A 17,545-nucleotide genomic window follows, 5' to 3' on the forward strand; every position below is an offset into this window, starting at 1 on the left:
GACCCTTGTAGAACCACTCGTACGCCTCACGCTGCCCTTTCCTAGGGCCTTCTGATATTTTCAGTTTCAACACGAAACCAAAGAGGCCAGCGAGAGTCCTTTGAATGAGCACTCCTACGGCGCATGACCACTCTGCAGCTGGCCCTTGTCTGGGCTTTCTCAAAAGTTCAAACACACACAAGTTCTTTCTTCTAAGTTCCTTGCATTCATAATGCTGCTACTTGCAACTTTGGGCTTAACACAGTTCAGTTTGCTATCAGCTTCCTCCGACTCACCGGCTGTGCTGAACCCATTGGCTTCTCTTGTCTCTGGAGTCAAGGACGGTACCACAGTAGCCAGCTTGCCTCCCCGCCTGTACTATCAATGCGGGAGGCCCCCCGCGCACTGTTGACATCTGCTGCTCCACCACGCCAGCTGTAACTCCCGGTCTTATGATTTCCCTTTCGAAGGCTTTGTGGGTCTGAGTTGAAAAGTGCATGGGCAGTTCTCCCTTAGTCGTCCCTCCAGGTCTCGCCACCTTTCTCCTCCGTTTGAACTGCCCGTTTGGTGTAGCTGTTAGCTTGTGCGTTCGGCCTTGCTCGAAGTGTGCTTTTGTGCTCTGCCTCTTATCCCTGTGGGGAAGGTAAAGGGCCACCAGGTGTGCATGGTTATTGTTAATTGCCTGACTCTGCCTGACCTGTGGTTTGGGACATGTCAGGTAAAAGGCTCTGGTGTTAGTCTGTTCCGGTGCAATAAAGTGTTTGTGTCGGAAAAGGGGGTGGGGGTAGAGCTTCTAAATATCCTACAGGGTAGGATGGGCAAAAGGTGTTACAAGGAAGGGGGTATCACGTCTCAACCCTCAGTGTCCCTCTTGCACTCCCCGAAGACTCCTTATCCAGGTGATCCTCCCCCACTGGTCCACCCCCAGGATCTTGATCCAATAGCGATGGCCATGTCCTGGCCACCTGGATGACAGATCCTCGGGGACTAGTAAGTGAGACACCTTTGGGTTTCTCACACTATGATGGGAGTAGTCTCTACCATCAAATAATATAGAAAGCAGAGTCCTAGTCAGTCTTTGTCAAATCAAAAAAAGCCTATACTAGCAAAACCTAATGTCTGCTCGGTCTCTTAGTTAGAGTGTGTAAAGGGGAATATGTATGCAAAACTAAATCAGTGTTATAACATAAAGGATCAAAATGACTGAGTCAGCTCTCTACCCCACGTTGGACAGCACGGAGCAAGGTGACCCTTGTAGACAGGATGACACACTCTGACTCAGATTCTCAAAACCAAGTCAGTTCCACATTAAAGTCACTTATTCCAGCATTCCAAAAGTTATTTTGCAGTTCAACAAAATGTTCACAGTTCAACAAAAATGTTCACGTAGGTCTCCCTCTGTCTGGCTGGGACCTCTCAAAGCTTTAACAGTGCACACAGGTCTCCCTCAGCTGGGCACAGAGCCTCTCAATCACAGCACTTGCAGGGGTTCCCTTGCCCAAGCTTAATTCACATTCGTTAGGGGTTCCCTTCCCCTAACTTATCACACTTCCGGTCGCCCTCAGTCGGGCTCAGACCTTTCACTAATGTTGAAGACTTTCGAATGTGCAAGGCTTTTACTATAGACTTCCGCAGGACCACTTTGAATTTCTCTTAAGCTCACACTCTTATGTTTATTTGCACCAGTGTCTCTTGGTCTTGGTTATTCAGCACCATAAGCACAAACGTTCAAAGAAATCTTTCTCTTCAAGCATTCACCTTTTCACTTCCCCTTTTGCCGGGATTAATCTTGACCATTACGTATTTCAGAGTCTGTTCGCTTTGCTGCTGTATAACAAAACATTTCACATTTCGCTGAGACTTTCAAGTGGGCTACTTCTTTTCACCGGGCCACTCTGTTACTCTCTATCACTGGCTTCACAGTTATCAGCCACTTAAAAGTTCATCACTGGTTAGTTTTCTTTCGTGTCTCATCAGCACGCACGCAGCCTTCAATTGTGAGATATAAAGTTGCAACTTCAATCTTTCCTTAACACACACAGACCTTTCATGTTGTTCCCCAACTCACTGGCTGTGTGCAGTCCTTTCTTGTCTTTTCAGCTTTAATTCATGAGTCAGGGTTAATACCACAGGCTTGGCCTCGCCTCCCCAACTCTGTCGTTCACCCGGGAGGGTCGCTGGTGTCCTTGAAACACAATGCAATCTTCTTATTGGGAATTTGGCCTTCTCTGTGTATCCTTCACGGCTCTTCTGAGGGAACAACCTCATGCAATGATCTCCTGGGTTTCTCTACCCTTTGCTCTTGTCCCTCTGTCAGTTGTTCGTCTCCAGTAGGTTCGCCTTCACCCCAGAAGTTCTTCTCCTTCTCTTGTTCCACCTTGCTCAGAGTGTGTCTCTATGTTCCGCCTTTTACCCGTGTGGGGAGAGATAACGGGTATCAGATGTGTGTGATTAAAGTCAAGTGCATGACTTTGCCTGACCCGATTAGCAGGACATGTCCAATGAGATGTGTAAGCGTTAGCCTCTTCACTCTCAGTCGCCCTTCACCTCTGCCCAGTGTTTGTGCAGAAAGGGGGGGAGTTGGGACGTTGGAGAATCCTATAAGATAGGATGAGATATGAGAACGGGCAAGGGGGGAATACCACGTCTCCCCGTTGGTTGCCTCACCCCCACTCCCTTAAGACCCCCTCACCCAGATGATCCTCCCATACTGGTCCACCCCCAGGGTCTGGATCCAAAGGTGATGGCCATGCCCTGACCACCTGAGAGAGAGATCCCCGGGAACAAGTAGGTGAGACACCCTTTGGTTTCTCACATACCCTTCCCCTATGCGATGTGGCCGCATCTGTTTCACGGGGAAACCAGGAAAGGAAACCAATGTTCCGCTGTTTTTTACCTTTTTGGTGTTCTACAGTGAAGGAGTAGGTCTAAGAACCATTGCATGACTCAAGGGTTAGAATCCTTTCGTTGACTTATCCATACCAAAGGAGAGTGGTCAGTGATGAGTGTGACTTTTCTCCCTAGAAGGTAGTATCTAAGACGGACAATTGCCCATTTGATAGCAAGGGCTTCCAGTTCCAACACAGTAGTTCTTCTCTCGGGAGAAGAGTTTACGACTAGTGAATAGGATAGGGTGTTCTAATCCATCATACATTTACGATAATACTGCTCCTAACCTTGTGGGGGAGGCATCAGTCTGTAATACGAATTCCTTTGAGAAGTCTATTGCTTTTAATATTGGATTTTGGCATAAGGTTTGTTTTAGCTTATTGTAACAAGCATCTTCCTCATCAGTCCAACACATTTTTTGGGGTTCTGCATTTCTTAGTTTGTCTGTTTGTTGGATGGCAGCTAAACAGGCCTCTCAGAGAGTTCTGATAATCGTAGAAAGATGGTAAAGATGGACTTCCCAGGTGGCCAGGACACGGCCATCGCTATTGGATCCAGTTCCTGGCGGTGGACCAGTGTGGGAGGATCATCTGGATGGGGGTCTTCAGGGAGTGGGAGGTAGACACCGAAGGGTGAGACGCAGTATTCCCTTCCTCATGACACCTTTTCCCCATCCTACCTGGTAGGATACTGAGGAACTCAACACCCCTCCCCTTTTCCGACACAAACCCTTACTCACGGATATTTCATCATGAGTGACAATGGACTAACACCAGAGCCGTGTACCTGACATGTCCCAACACAAGGGTCAGGCAGAGTCAGGCAATCACTGATAATTACACACACCTAACTTCCATCACACTTCCCCACATGGATAAAAGGTGTAGCACGAAAGTACACTCTAAGCAAGGCAAAACGCGCGAGGAAGCAGCGATTTGGGAATGGCAGTTTAAACCGAGGAGAAAGGCAGCGAAATTGGAGAGAACAACAAGGAGGAAGATGCCCTTGCTCTTTCCAACACAGAACCGCAACTTTCAAGAAGCCTCGGGGAAAAGAAACTTAAGACCAGGGATTGCAGCTGATAAATGGTGTAGCATGTGTCAAAGGTACACGGGGCCCTGCCGCACTGATAGCCAAGGTGGGGAGAAGTGATTGTCACTGTGGTACTGTCCGTGACTCCAATCGCAAAGCAACGCCAACGAGTTCAGCACAGCCGGTGAGTTGGAGAAACTGATACTGATAGCCGACCGGACTTTGACAATGGACAAGCAGCAACATTGTATGAAGAGAACGTGAATAGAAGTGAACTTTGTGAAAGCAAGATAAGTACCAAATACAGAGTGGTCCGGTGCCACGTGGGTGCTCACTCCAAGATCTCAGTTTGGTGCCCCCCCTTGAACGGGGAAGAATGAATGAACTGTGCAATCGAAGTGGTCTTGCATCGGGTTATGTAAAATCTTGTGCACACTCAAAAGTCTTTGATTGTCTATATGCTGAAATCGGTCTGAGCCGGAAAAGGTGGACAAATGTAGAAAAGAGGTCTAAGTTCGGAAGAGGGGGATCCAGAGGGGAACAGTAAAACACCTGAGAAGATTGACATGGCAAATTTGAACCCGACTCAGGGATACCTAAAAATGGTTGGTTGTGAGTGAAAGAAGGATCCGAGCCTAGCTGAGGGGGATCCAGGGTGATGAGTAAATCACCCGACGTGAATATTGAGAAAGGAACATTATTTGTTGACTATGGTACATCAGGTCCTCTGAGGCAAGAGACTTTGCATAAAAGATAGTTGGGCACAGAAGGCCCTGATATTGGTGAAAGGAACAGTGACCTTGTGCCAGAGAAGCCTGTGAGTGCACTGTGCTGAAGTGACCCGCCTTGCCCTGTGCTAAAAACGTTGGGAAGGGAGGCCAATAGCCTAACATCCTGACTTATCATTTTGTGAACACGTCTTCCTTTTTGTGAACATCATCCCACACTATTTTGTATACTTAACGGCTCTTCGGAGGCAACAACATCATACATGGATCTTCTGGGTTTCTCTACCCTTTGCTCTCGTCCCTCTGTCAGTCGTTCTGCTCCAGTAGGTTCGCCTTCGCCCCGGAAGTTCTGCTCCTTCTTATGTTCCACCTTGCTCAGAGAAAGAGCCCTAGAAGGCATATGTCTGGCAGACCACTCAAACAATACTCTGCCGGAGATCTGCGGAACTGTAGCCGAGGAATATTTTCTGGACAAGAAGAAAGCCAGTCATCCTTAGTGACCCTGTTGGGCAAATCATCCTGACACTCTTGGCATTTATTTTGGAAAACACCCTGCCTCTTTCTTTTATTCTGAACTCATGTAACTAAAACACTTTAAATATATCTGTGTCTCCCTTCAAAGATCTCAAATAACGAGGTTGTGAGTCCACAGTCGACCCATAGGGTCCTCACCATAGCCGAGACAGGAATAATCCTATGCATCTTTCTTGTGTTTGTCTTAAAATACAGGCCAGTGGCAGTCACACATGCAATGTGGCGGACATCTCTTATTTAGTGCAAAGGGAAAGCACTTGTGCCACCCACTCAAACAATAAACGGATTTAGGGCAAAACAACCTAGTTGGGACACGAGCTAATGTAGGTAGATCTTGGAAAAATGTGCTCCAGTGGAACATATTTTGAGCATTTTAAACTATGTGATTTGCTATTTGTTGTTTAGGTCGTACTGATGGAGGATGGGGCATCTTCAAAGTAGTGGTACCTCCCATTCTAATTCTAATTCTTCTGTTTCCTCCTTGGCACAACACTGGTGGTGGCTGTGTTGTACAATGTATGGACGTTGAGACCACCATAGAGTATTATAGTACAATGAATGTAGTAAAAATCAAATCCACAGAAAATTGCCTAATGGAACAAATACATTACATGCACATCTATTGCTTCTTGCGTTCTATTTCTTAAATTGCTTTTCTTTTGCAACTACTGAAATAGCTGAAATTGCTGTAAATGTACTTACACGAATTAGGACTTTGTTCTCCTCTGCCTCTTGAAAGATGTTGAACAGTTTGCTTGATTGTCTTTTCCAAAGCCCACGAAAACATAAGACTGGACCTGATGGAATTTAAAATAATAACATTTTAGATTGTAATGTCTCCATATTTGTCTCCATATTTGTATTTATCTGCACACTGTGCAATTTGGGTTTAATAAACTAAATGGCTTTTCTGTAGATATGAAAGGAGGGGGCAGTCTCTGTGGCATGTGAAAGCCCTTCCAGTGTTTTCAGTTCAACTACAAAATATCTGCATCTACCCCATCCTCCTATCACAACCCTTTTGACCCACAAATCTGTAGATAGACTGAAGTTGCTGGTTTATTGAGTGCATGATCCAGGAGGGAAGTGCAGTGTGGGGGTCAAGGTTTGCCCTAAAGAAGGCAGAGGGCAACACGAGACAGGAATTTAAATTGAATGGAAAGAATTCTGAAATTCACCCAAGCATATACATGGAGACAAAGGAGACTTCCCAAGAATGAGAAATTTTGTTAAGGTTTCCAAGGGTAGAAATATAAACATCTATTTGCTTTTCAGTTCTTTTCATGTAATCCCTGCTGCTGGTAGTATGAGATCAGACTAGATGATGTTGTAGTGGTTCAGTTTTTAATTGATTAGATACCAATCACAATGGAATAGACATGGTAGGGAATAAAAAGGGATGTGTCACTTGGGGAAAACGCCAGATTACCATATACATTGTAGAAGGAAGTCTATGTTCTTTTTGGGCTTTTCAGATTAGGTGGGATGCTCAGAAAAGGATAGAGAAGGTGGTATGTCCAATGTCATATTATGTAGATGTTGTTGTATGTGATAGTAGGTCTTCGATTTCATCACTATAGGACTTCATTTTGCCCTGAGTGAGGTTGACAACTAGACTGATTGTGGTCGTGAGATCGATCTGTCACATGTGTGCTAGTTTTCACTTTCACATTAATATGTTCGAACTACAGGTATCATAGATGAGGTTCGGCGCTGTAAGGAGAACACTTCCCTCAAACTTCCCACAAAGTTTCGAATAGGTTAACAATCGAATTAAGGTTTGGCAAGGTGTCTCGCTCTCAAACCCATGAAGGTTAAACAAGTCCACTGATACAGATTATATACCACTGAAAAACCTCAGATAATAAATCATTTAATAGGTTTATTCCTCAGAGTTTCAAGACCCGCACTTACCACGACTTCCGGTCCTTTGGTCAAATAGAAAGTAGATTCCGTTGAATTGTTCAAAACAGTGTATACTTAATCACAAACTGATTTAGTTTTGTCTGGTCAGTTGTGCCATTCTCTGTAGTGATCTTCACTTATACTCGTAATCATACGATGTGGAAACTGATTAGATAACCACGTTGGTTGGTTTAATTCAAGCTTCTAGATTAGGTGTACTGGAATAGTGTCAGGGATCAATCCCTCTGTATATTATCTACGGCCATTGCCCGTAGGTTAGCCTCTCAGCTGAAAAGAATTAAACAAATCAACGTGGTTATCTAATCAGTTTCCACATTGTATGATTATGAGTATACTCCACGATGCACCTAAATTCGATACAGTGGCTATACTTAAATATGCACCTAAATTAAATACACTGGCTATACGCAAACACACACCTAAAATCAGTACAGTGGCTATTCTCAAAGGTCCACCTAAATTCGATATAGTGGCTATACTTATACATGCACCTAAATTCAGGGCAGTGGCTAAACTCATAAATGCATCTAAATGCAGTACAGTGGCTATACTCAAACATGCCCCTAAATTCAGTACAGTGGATATTCTCAAAGGTCCACCTAAATTCGATATAGTGGCTATACTTATACATGCACCTAAATTCAGGGCAGTGGCTAAACTCATAAATGCATCTAAATGCAGTACAGTGGCTATACTCAAACATGCCCCTAAATTCAGTACAGTGGATATTCTCAAAGGTCCACCTAAATTCAATACAGTTGCTATACTCAGACATGCATCTACATACATAACAGTGATTATTCTCAAAGGTCCACCTACGTTCAATACAGTGGTTATACTTAAACATGCATCTACATTCAATATAGTGTCTATACTTACACATGCACCTAGATTCAGTACAGTGGCTATTCTCAAAAGTCCATCTCATTTCAATACAATGGCTATACTCAATAATGCGTCTACATTCAGTACAGTGGCTATTCTCAAAAGTCCACCTAAGTTCGATACAGTTGCAATACTCAAACGTGCACCTACATTCAGTACAGTGGCTATTTTTAAGAATGCAGCTATGTTTAGCACAGAAGTTGTACGCAGAACGCAACTATATTCAATTCAGGAGTCACAAGCACATTATTGGCTATGCCACCAAAAGGTTGTCATCGTCTCTTACCTGGAAGTAGCTGAAGACATATTTTGAAGCCTGGCTGAGGTGCTCAGGGCAAACAGGGAAACACGTGATGGAGGTGCCCTTAGCCGGCTGCCCGGGCAAGGCTGCCCCTGAAGCATCTGTGATAAGACGCTCGGAGATGGTCAGCTGACCCAGCTGCAGCAATCAATCGCAGGGCAGTGGGGGCAGGCAGAGGAGGGAGTGAGGGAAGGCTGAGGGCGGGTGGGGAAGGAAGCAAAAAATGGAAGCTTACTGGCTCCCAGCACTCACCGGGTCAGAAAGGAGGTCTTCAGCTGGTGGAAAACCACAGGAGCGGCGAGAAGAGGCAGTGCTGCCCTGTGCAAGCGTGCATCGAGAAAAGTATTCACTGGCACGGATCTTCCGTGTAACGCGGAGAGGGCCAGCTGACACAGTTCCAGCAACCAATCACAGGGCAGGGGGAGGTGATGAGGGATGTAGCAAGGTAGGGCTGAGGGCGGGTGGGGAAGGAAGCAGAAAATGGAGGTTTACAGGCTACCAACACTCACTGAGTCTCAAAGGAGGCCTGTAGCTGGTGGAATACTGCAGGAGTGGTTAGGAGAGGCAGTTCTGCCCTGTGCAGGCATGCAACAAGAAAGGGACTTGCACTCATCTTCTAGGTAGCTCGGAGAGGCTCAGCTGACCCAGATCCTTCTGTCGCCTAGCAACACAAACATTGTTGGGCACAATGCTTTAGAAGACAAGTGCTTAATAATCTAAGACACAGAACGTCTCCGCAAAATTGTTGTCAGGGAAGAAAGAAGGCTGAGAATAAATATAAGCACCTTAGCAACAAAGCAGTATAATATTACAATGGCTGCTGCAAGCATGGCACCCCAACCCCAGTCTCTAGCTGAACCTGACACTCCACTAATATTCTCAGAGAGGTGGAAAACGATGTTAGAGACCTACATGGTGGCAATTGGAGGCGAGAAATGCACTCCCATAAAGAAAGAGGCCATTCTATTAGATAACCTAAGTACCAAAGGGTGTAGTGTTTGCGATTGGCTGCCGGAATTGGAAGAAGAGGGCTGTAGGGAGCTTGATGAAGCCTTAAAGAAGCTACAAAATAATTTTGAAACCAAAGAAGAATACAACTTTTGAGAGAGACACATTTTTCCAGAGGACACAGGAACACCAGGAACCTGTGGAGAACTATATTGCAGCTCAGAAGACGCTAAGCTGCTCATTATGAGTTGGCCGGTACATGGTAAACGTGCCAATAATAACGTTTACCAGATCAGCCAACTTCAAGCTTGCCGGTAGGGGTGGAGGATTTACCTCCAGCTAAGAACTGGAGGTAAATCTGACCACGAGCGCCAAAATATTGCCTGTATTATCGGCACGGAATAGCATGGCAGTAATTGCAGCAAAATCCACTTACCATGAATGCTAGCAATTGTAAACTGCTGGTATTATTTGCAGACAAGTGCCTGTAACGGTAATTGTGTTTGCCAGTATTGCGATGGAATTAACGCTGGAATACCGGAAAACCCGTAATGACTCTCTAAGTCAAACATGTGAGTTTGGCATGCTTACTGCCTCCCTCCTGCGGGATCAGCTAGTCAGGTGCACTAACAATCCGAACGTCCAGGAGAAAATATTACTTAAGGACTTGTCTCTTGAGGAGACAGTAGGAATAGCAACAAGTGCGGAACAAACGGCCATGCATATACAACACATGAAGAGCGATAAGCAAGAGCATGATAATGCTGCCATGAGAATCATGCACCGGTAGCAAGAATTACAAAGTTAATAGAGAAGTGAAGTGTTTCCTAAGTTGGAGCAACAACAGCAATTCTGTCCAGCAAAGAATGTTGCATGCCTGAAGTGCAAGCAGAAGGGTCACTTCGCAAGCATGAGCAAGGACAGTGCGCTCAGTAATATAGAATATGCAGCCAAGCAGGAGGAACAAAGCCAGGAAAGTCAAGGCAATGCAGCAGGACCTAGGAGACATGTGCTCGAAATAATGGCTGTTCAAGGCCTTACAACTTTGTGATGGATGACAAGGAAATCCCGATGAAGGTGGACAGTGGTTCATCTTGGACCATAATTTCAGCTGAGTCATTTACAGAATTGCTAGACAAGGATTTGAGAGAGTTGCATGAACACTACATTATTCTGTATGCTTGTGGTGATGTGGGAAATTAACTTCTGGGAAGGTTCAAGGCAGAGAAAAGATACAAAGTCCGGAGAAGATGCGCTGCATGGGTATATGTGGCTAATAACGGATCATCACTGCTGGGATGAGAGGAGCAAGCAGAATTGGGCATTTAAGTTGGGAGAATTTAAGGATTTTGCTCATAGAATTCAGCTTAAAGAAAACATTATCCCAGTGGTGCACGAGGTGAGGCTGGTACCTAATCACATGAGCGAGAGCCTAAGGAAAGAGCTAGATATCATGCTACAAAGAGGAATTATTGAAAAATAGATGGTTCAGAGTTTATCACCTGTGGTGTTGATCACCAAGAGCAATGGCAAACTGAGAATATGTGTAGATTTAAGGGATCTTAATAGAAACATGTGGGTGGACAGTCATCTCTTACCCAACATATCAGAAGTATAGACCACCATAGGGAAAGCTAAATGGTTCATAGTAATGGATCCCTCTGCTGTACATCACCAGGTTTCTTTATCGGATGAGTGTCAACAACTAACCTCATTTATAACTCCAGAGGAAGCCTTCAAATTTTGTAGAATTCCTAGGCTAGCTTCTGCGACCACAGTATTTCAAAGAGTGGTGGTAAAGGTGATAGAAGGGCTGACAAACACTATGGTGTTTGAAGATGATGTTCTGATATTTGTGTCATCCAAGGAGGAACATGATCAAGCACTGAAGGGTGTATTAGACTGAAATCAGCAGGTTTGACAGTACAAAGAAGCAAGTACAAGATATGTGTAGAGGAAGAAGAACATCTAGGGCACAAATTGCCTGCAAGGGGAATTAATCCCAAAAACAGCTTAGTAGATGTCATCCGGATGGCACCGGTCCCTGGCAAAAAAAAGCAACAGCTGTCATTTATAGGGTTGGCAGAGTAATATCACAAGTTCCTGAAATACTTTGCAGTAAAGTCTACACCCTTAAGGGCTCTGCTAAAAAAGGGATCAAACTTTGAATGGTTGAGAGAATGTCAAAGGAGGTGTGAGACTATTAAGGAGAACATTGTTAATGCACCCTCGTTAGGGAATTTCCATTCGAGTCTCTGCACCACTTTGACAGTTGATGCCAGTGGATTTTCAGGCAACATTGTCTCAACACTTGGAGGTGAAAATGTATTGGCATTTGCATCAAGACCATTAAGAGGAGCTGAGTTGAATGACTCAGTCATAGAGAGAGAAGCGTTAGCTGTTTTTTGATCTTTTATTTGTGGGGGCATCACTTCATTGTAATGTCGGATCACAGGCCTTTAGTGCAAATGATCCCTAGTGTTAGGTGGAAGAATAACTCACCTAGAATTTCGAGATGGTTTTTGGGATTGCAATCATTTGATTTTAAGTGATATACTTACCTGGAGGAAGGAAGATTGTCTGTCACGTCTTCCAGTGCACGCAGGGACATGTAGTGAGGGGAAAGTAACTTATGATGTGGTTGTTGCAAATGTACATGAGGAAGCCTTTTGTGTGCAAGAATGGGAATTGGCTGAGCAAAGTGATGAGGTGTTGTATTTGTCAAGGAGTGGACAGATAGCTGATGACCGGGGGAAATAGTGCAGGGATTTTGATAGTTGGTTTGAGGTGAAAGATGAGCTCAACATTATTGGAGCAATATTAAGGAGCGGCGCAAAAGTAATCGCTCCAGAAAGTTTGAGTCAGAAATTGGTAAACCTGGCCCATTAAGGGCACATGGCAGTGAATGGCACCAAGAGGAGATTGAGACAGAGTTGCTGGTGGCCTGGTATAGATGACTTTGTAGGGAAAAGCTTTAGGGAGTGTGAAGCATGTATGAACAGGGAGAAGAGTAAACTTGTTAGGGAGACAACCCTAATTCTGATTCAAGTACCATCCCAGCATTGGACTAAGGTAGCGATAGATGTCAAGGGAGACCCATTCAGGGGTTAGGATGAGGCTGCAAATATGTATTAGCACTAATTGATTATCACTCTAAGTGGGTGAAGTGGAAGGGTGTACTTGAGGCATCCACAGTTGAAATGCAGAATTTTCTGGAGGCAGTGTTTTTCAAAGAAGATTTTCCCAATGAGATTGTAACAGACATTGGGGTTCAATTTTGTAAAGAGATGATGAGGAAATTCTAGTTTTGCTATTAAGCACACGCATACTCCGTTAGATCACCCCTGGGCAAATGGCCTGGTGGAACGCATGAATAGGTTCAGCAATGGGTTGATGTCAGAGAGTTATTTAATGAGGGAGGCTGTGAGGAGACCATCCTTGTAAGCGGAATGTTTAAGGGAAACAAGTGTGTCTGAGAGATCAGAGAAGAGGGTGAAGTCAGTCTAAGAGGACAATGCTCGGGGATGGAGAGTGTCACTCTGTCTAGTATGCTGAGCAGGAGATTCTTCAAGCAGCAGCACTCAACCGCAGGCCGTTTTGCCTGCCATTTGTGTGAAAGCTTGTGTCTGATATTAGAAGGGAGACTGCGGCATGGTCGGGACAGTCGTGGGAATGGAGTTGGAGCATTGGAAGGAGGAAGTGAAGACTAGGTCAACTGTGTGGCCTTTGACATGAGTGGGGAGAGTGAGGAGGAGGTAAAGACTAGGTCACATGTGTGGCCTTTGACATGTATAGGGAGAGTATGAAATGTTTAAGGTCCATGGTGTCGGTCAGGGAGAATAGAGAGTTGTTTTGCTAGTTGGGATGTCTCAGAGAAGGATGTTATTAGAGTATGAGGCCATTGCTGAGGGTAAAATGTTGGAGAGATCATCAATGAAGTTATTAAGCCCATGGGTTGGCCAGTAAATAAATTGGAACGTAATTGAGTTGTTGTTTGAGATGGGGAACGGGCATGAGAGGGATTAGAAGGAGCTGTGTGAGGGTTTTGGGATTACTGTGCAGGGCCACTCGATCTTATGGTCACCTGACCACCATGCGGTCAGTATGTGGGATACTGTAGCTGTGAGGTAGGATGACTTCGAAGCGGTAGAGAAGGGTATAAAGCACGTTTTGGTAATGAAAAGAGCATAAGATTGTTGTTAGTTATGAGGTCGGCGATGTTGGCAGTGACTGCAACCACTGAGCGGTAGTGCATGTGTTGCAGGGGTGTACAGTTGATATTGAAAAGGTTTGCAAGAGTAGTTGTCTAGGGCTGCTTTTGGTTTTTGGCTGTCCAACCCCTAGAAAGGATAGGAATGCATTGTTGCGAGAGGAAAAACATTGTGATGTCTACCTGGTGTGCGATGGGCAGAGTAACTGGCCCTTAGCCCTTTCCAAGCCCTCAGAGTACCTAATAAGAATTGTCATTTACTTTGTCTGTGTTTCACTTCCGCTGCCTGATTAAGAGACGCCATGTGATCTAACAGTTTGAAAAAGAAAGCATTGGGCAAAGCTGCACAGGGGAGTGGGGCAGAGGTCACGTGACCTAGATCTTCTTGCACCAGTTGACCAAATACAAAAGTAGGGAAAGAAAGGGCTGGGAAAAGAAAAAGAGCAGCAACACAAGAGGGCAACAACAGATGAACAGTGATTTATAGATAGGGAGGGGCAGAGATCAAATGACCAAGATCCATTTGCACCAGCTGACCATCTAAAATGAGAGAGGCTGGAAGGATACTTATGTAGAGAAAGGAAAGGGTGGGGAGTAGAACATTTATTTTAGATTGGTTTACTTCTCTTTTGTAATTCATGATAACAGAGCGAAAACTTGCTGTTACGGGCCCCCTGCTGGCCAGTGCCGTTGTTTATAATGTCGACTATTGTATAGTGTGATTAATATAGGTTTTAGTAGTGGTTCCTCAGGAAAGTCAGTCTGGTTTCTCCTAGCAGAGTTGGTCAAAATGTTATAAGTCAGAAACGGACCTGAGGATACCCCAGATCTATTACTTATTTCGGTAAAAGGAACCAGTCATCCCTGTGTAAATATATCCCCCCAAGTACCTATGCCATTTGGGTTATATTGAGTTTCTGTAGTGAAGTATTGTATGGATTATTAAATTTCCAGATCTCAGAAGGATCTCAGGGAGTAAGGGACTCCCAGACCCATTTTCTTACATGTCCAAATCTGTATGCCCAGCTGTATCTGTATCAGGGTCTTCCCTTTTTTTGCACCATACAGAATGCCTTTTAATAAAGTAAAGTGAGAAGTGGTGTCTGACAACTGTGTTTCTGATGTGTCTTTATCTAATAGCCATTTGGCAACATACTATAGCTGTGAGGTCAAAAAGAATTTTCAAAATCTGGCACTCATAATCCTACCTTAGTAATGGGTCTGTCCAATGTTTGTATGGCTCTCTTGCGTCTTCCTCTAGCCCATAGCAAGTTTCATATTTTTGTGTCCAATGTGTTGAAGAACTCAATTAGAATTATATATTGGATATTGGCAAAATAATAAAGGAAGCACAATAACATTATCATTTTAGTTATCGTTACCTTATCCATTAGCAAGAGAGGGAGGATGTTTCAGAATGCCAATGATTTATCCAGCATCAATATATTTTTATAGGTGTTGTTGATTTAAGTGGTTTGGGGTTTGTGATGGAGGATACTATTTCCAAGTAATGAAAGAAGTCAGGGCACCATTTCAATTAACCAGGTTGTAAATTTGCATAGCCCTCACGGATACTATAGTTCAACAGGAAGATGTAAGACGTATCCCCGCTGATGAACAAACTAGGGAGTTTTACTAATTTTCAGACCATTTCTAATAGAGCAGGTCGTCATCCACACATAGCGCAGTCAAATTACATACTTTCCCCACCATTATGCCCATCACTCCATATTGGAACAATTAGCGGTTTGCTAATTGTTCCATAGCCAACACAAACAAAATAGGTGAGACTGGGCACCCCTGCCTCGTTAACCACTTTATATCCCATTTGTCGAATATCGTCCAACCTATTTTGACTCTCGCAGTGGGGTTTGTGTATAGAATTTTAATCCGCCTTATAATTGAGTCACCCCTATCAAAGCGTTTTAATACTGCTAAATATCGAATTGCAGTTGATCATATCAAATGCTTTAATGGTGTCTAAAGGGTTTAATGTCATTTCCATTTTTTTAAAGGAGTAGTCAAATGTCTCCCCACACTCCTCTGACCCCTTAACCCACATGTATATATCTATATTTTCAAAGTCATTTCAAAGTAATTTCCAATAAGCAAATTACAGCGCAGTAATTTACCTCATGGAAACAACGGCAGACCATCTAAAGATACTGCTATATAATTATTGTCCAAATTATGGATTTCTGCTACTATATGGTGTATTCTACACAGCCTGTGTGTAGTGTTTCTCTCTGGGATAAATCCCACCTGATTGGTGTGCATAAGGTACAGAAGTAGTGGCTTTAATCTGTTCATTAACAGACAAACGAGTATTTTCATGCCTGTGTTTTACATGTAGAGCAGTTTATATGAACCTCTATCTCTGGGATCCTTTCCTGTTCTGAAATTGGAAGTATGATTGCTTCTCGCATACTGGCGGGGAGTTCCCCCATGTCATATGCGTAGTGGTAGACTCTCCACAGGGAGTCCATCATCCCATTCACAAATCTTTCATAGAATTCAGATGGCAGAACATCAATGCCTGGAGTTTTACTTGTAGGGAGGTTAGTCGTTTCCTCCTTTATCTCCTGTACCGTCCTTTGTTTATCAAGGTCCTGTACCAGTTGCTGCATTATTATTACTTGGTAGGTCTATCACCTGAAAAGTAACATTTAATTTGTCATCTATATTTAGATCTGTTTGCACATATAAATTAGCTGTAGTAGGCTCGAAAGACACTATTTATGTCTTGTTGTATGTAATCACCTCAACAAGACACTGTAGAGGAAAACCAATGAATGGGCCACCCCTACCAATGACAACAATATATTGACATTGGATTTCGGGGTCGAGGGAGAAGAGGCGAAAGTGACTTAGGTTTTTTTTTTAGACAAAGGACAGGAGGATACTGTGAGGGGTCAGAAATGTGAGCAGACAACTCTGCGAAGGTTTTTCAACAAATGCCATTTTATTACATTAGAAGGTTGGATAAACGCCTCGCTATCCCTACCCTGACGAAGATTCCTCTTCCTAAAATAAACTTAAGGAAACACTCTAACAAAGGGTATCTGGCCCTCACACTAATACATAAGGTTCATAAATAAGGTAATGCATGGCAGTTCAACAGCAACAAAATAATATAACAATTGAATTCGTAATGTACCAACCATCTCTCCTTATAACCTGGGCAAATTCCCCGTTTCCCAGATTCAAGCAGGATTCTGCTTCACAGTTCAAAAGAAAGAATAAGGAAATCCTGGTGAGCACCAAAGTTCCAAAACAGTTCTTTGCAACTCCAACTTGATAACAAAACGTTCCAACACTCCAATGATTCAATAAAGAAAATAGTAGGTTCTGTCTTTTCCTTGAACAAGAAAAAGATTGATCCTCTTCAAATAAAGAACCTTTTCTTAGTTCATAAATATCAACAATGATTGTCTTGGTCAGGATGATTTGCCACATTAAGGAGCGCTGAAGAAATATACTTGCTTTACTGCAGTTTACACAGTTCTTTCTTCCGCACCACAAACAAAATGCATTGTCTTTGTCAGGATAGTGCGCAACAACTGAAGAATTCTGAAGAAATATAACTCCTCTACTTCTTCAGCACCATAAGCAACATACATTGGGCCTCATTATGACCCTGCCGGACCGGAAACAACGGTGGTGGTAAATCCGTCACCACCGTTGTTTCCAGACCGGCTGATTCCGAGTTCAGCAGGTGAGAGGTGTCACTCCCGCCAGGTCAAACCTGGCGGGAGTAACGCCCCCCGCCTGCAGGCGGAAATGGAAACACTGGCTCCGTCATAGACGGAACCAGTGTTTCCATTGTCCCCATCCCCATGGAGTCCTATCGGACTCCATGGGAATGGAGATTTACGGAATTCCGCCTCCGGAATTACCCAGTCACCGGTGATGTAATGCCCGGTGATTCCGGCAATCACGGAGGCGGAATGGTATTTCGGGTCCGGCGGCAGCCTGCCGGTTTTTCCGGCACGGTTACTGCCGGACTCATAATGAGGCCCATTATCTTAGTCAGCATCACTTTATAGCACTGCGCCAGCTTGTACCTGGTTTACTTCCATGCCAGGCCCACTACCTTAATCACACCTGGTTTAC

The 17,545-nt window shown here is 44.1% G+C and overlaps 1 protein-coding gene across 1 annotated transcript in view; it reads right to left on the reverse strand.

The window, feature by feature from the left end:
• LOC138480909 (uncharacterized) overlaps positions 1-17,545 on the reverse strand; it is an 829,951-nt gene that overhangs the window by 59,380 nt on the left and 753,026 nt on the right. Inside the window, exon 15 of the mRNA XM_069612710.1 lies at positions 5,865-5,959. Coding sequence (XP_069468811.1) covers positions 5,865-5,959 — 95 coding nt within the window. The remainder of the gene's footprint in view (positions 1-5,864; positions 5,960-17,545) is intronic.

This window comes from Ambystoma mexicanum, chromosome 5p (assembly GCF_040938575.1).
Source record: "Ambystoma mexicanum isolate Mex_15411 chromosome 5p, UKY_AmexF1_1, whole genome shotgun sequence".
NCBI classification, from domain to species: domain Eukaryota; kingdom Metazoa; phylum Chordata; class Amphibia; order Caudata; family Ambystomatidae; genus Ambystoma; species Ambystoma mexicanum.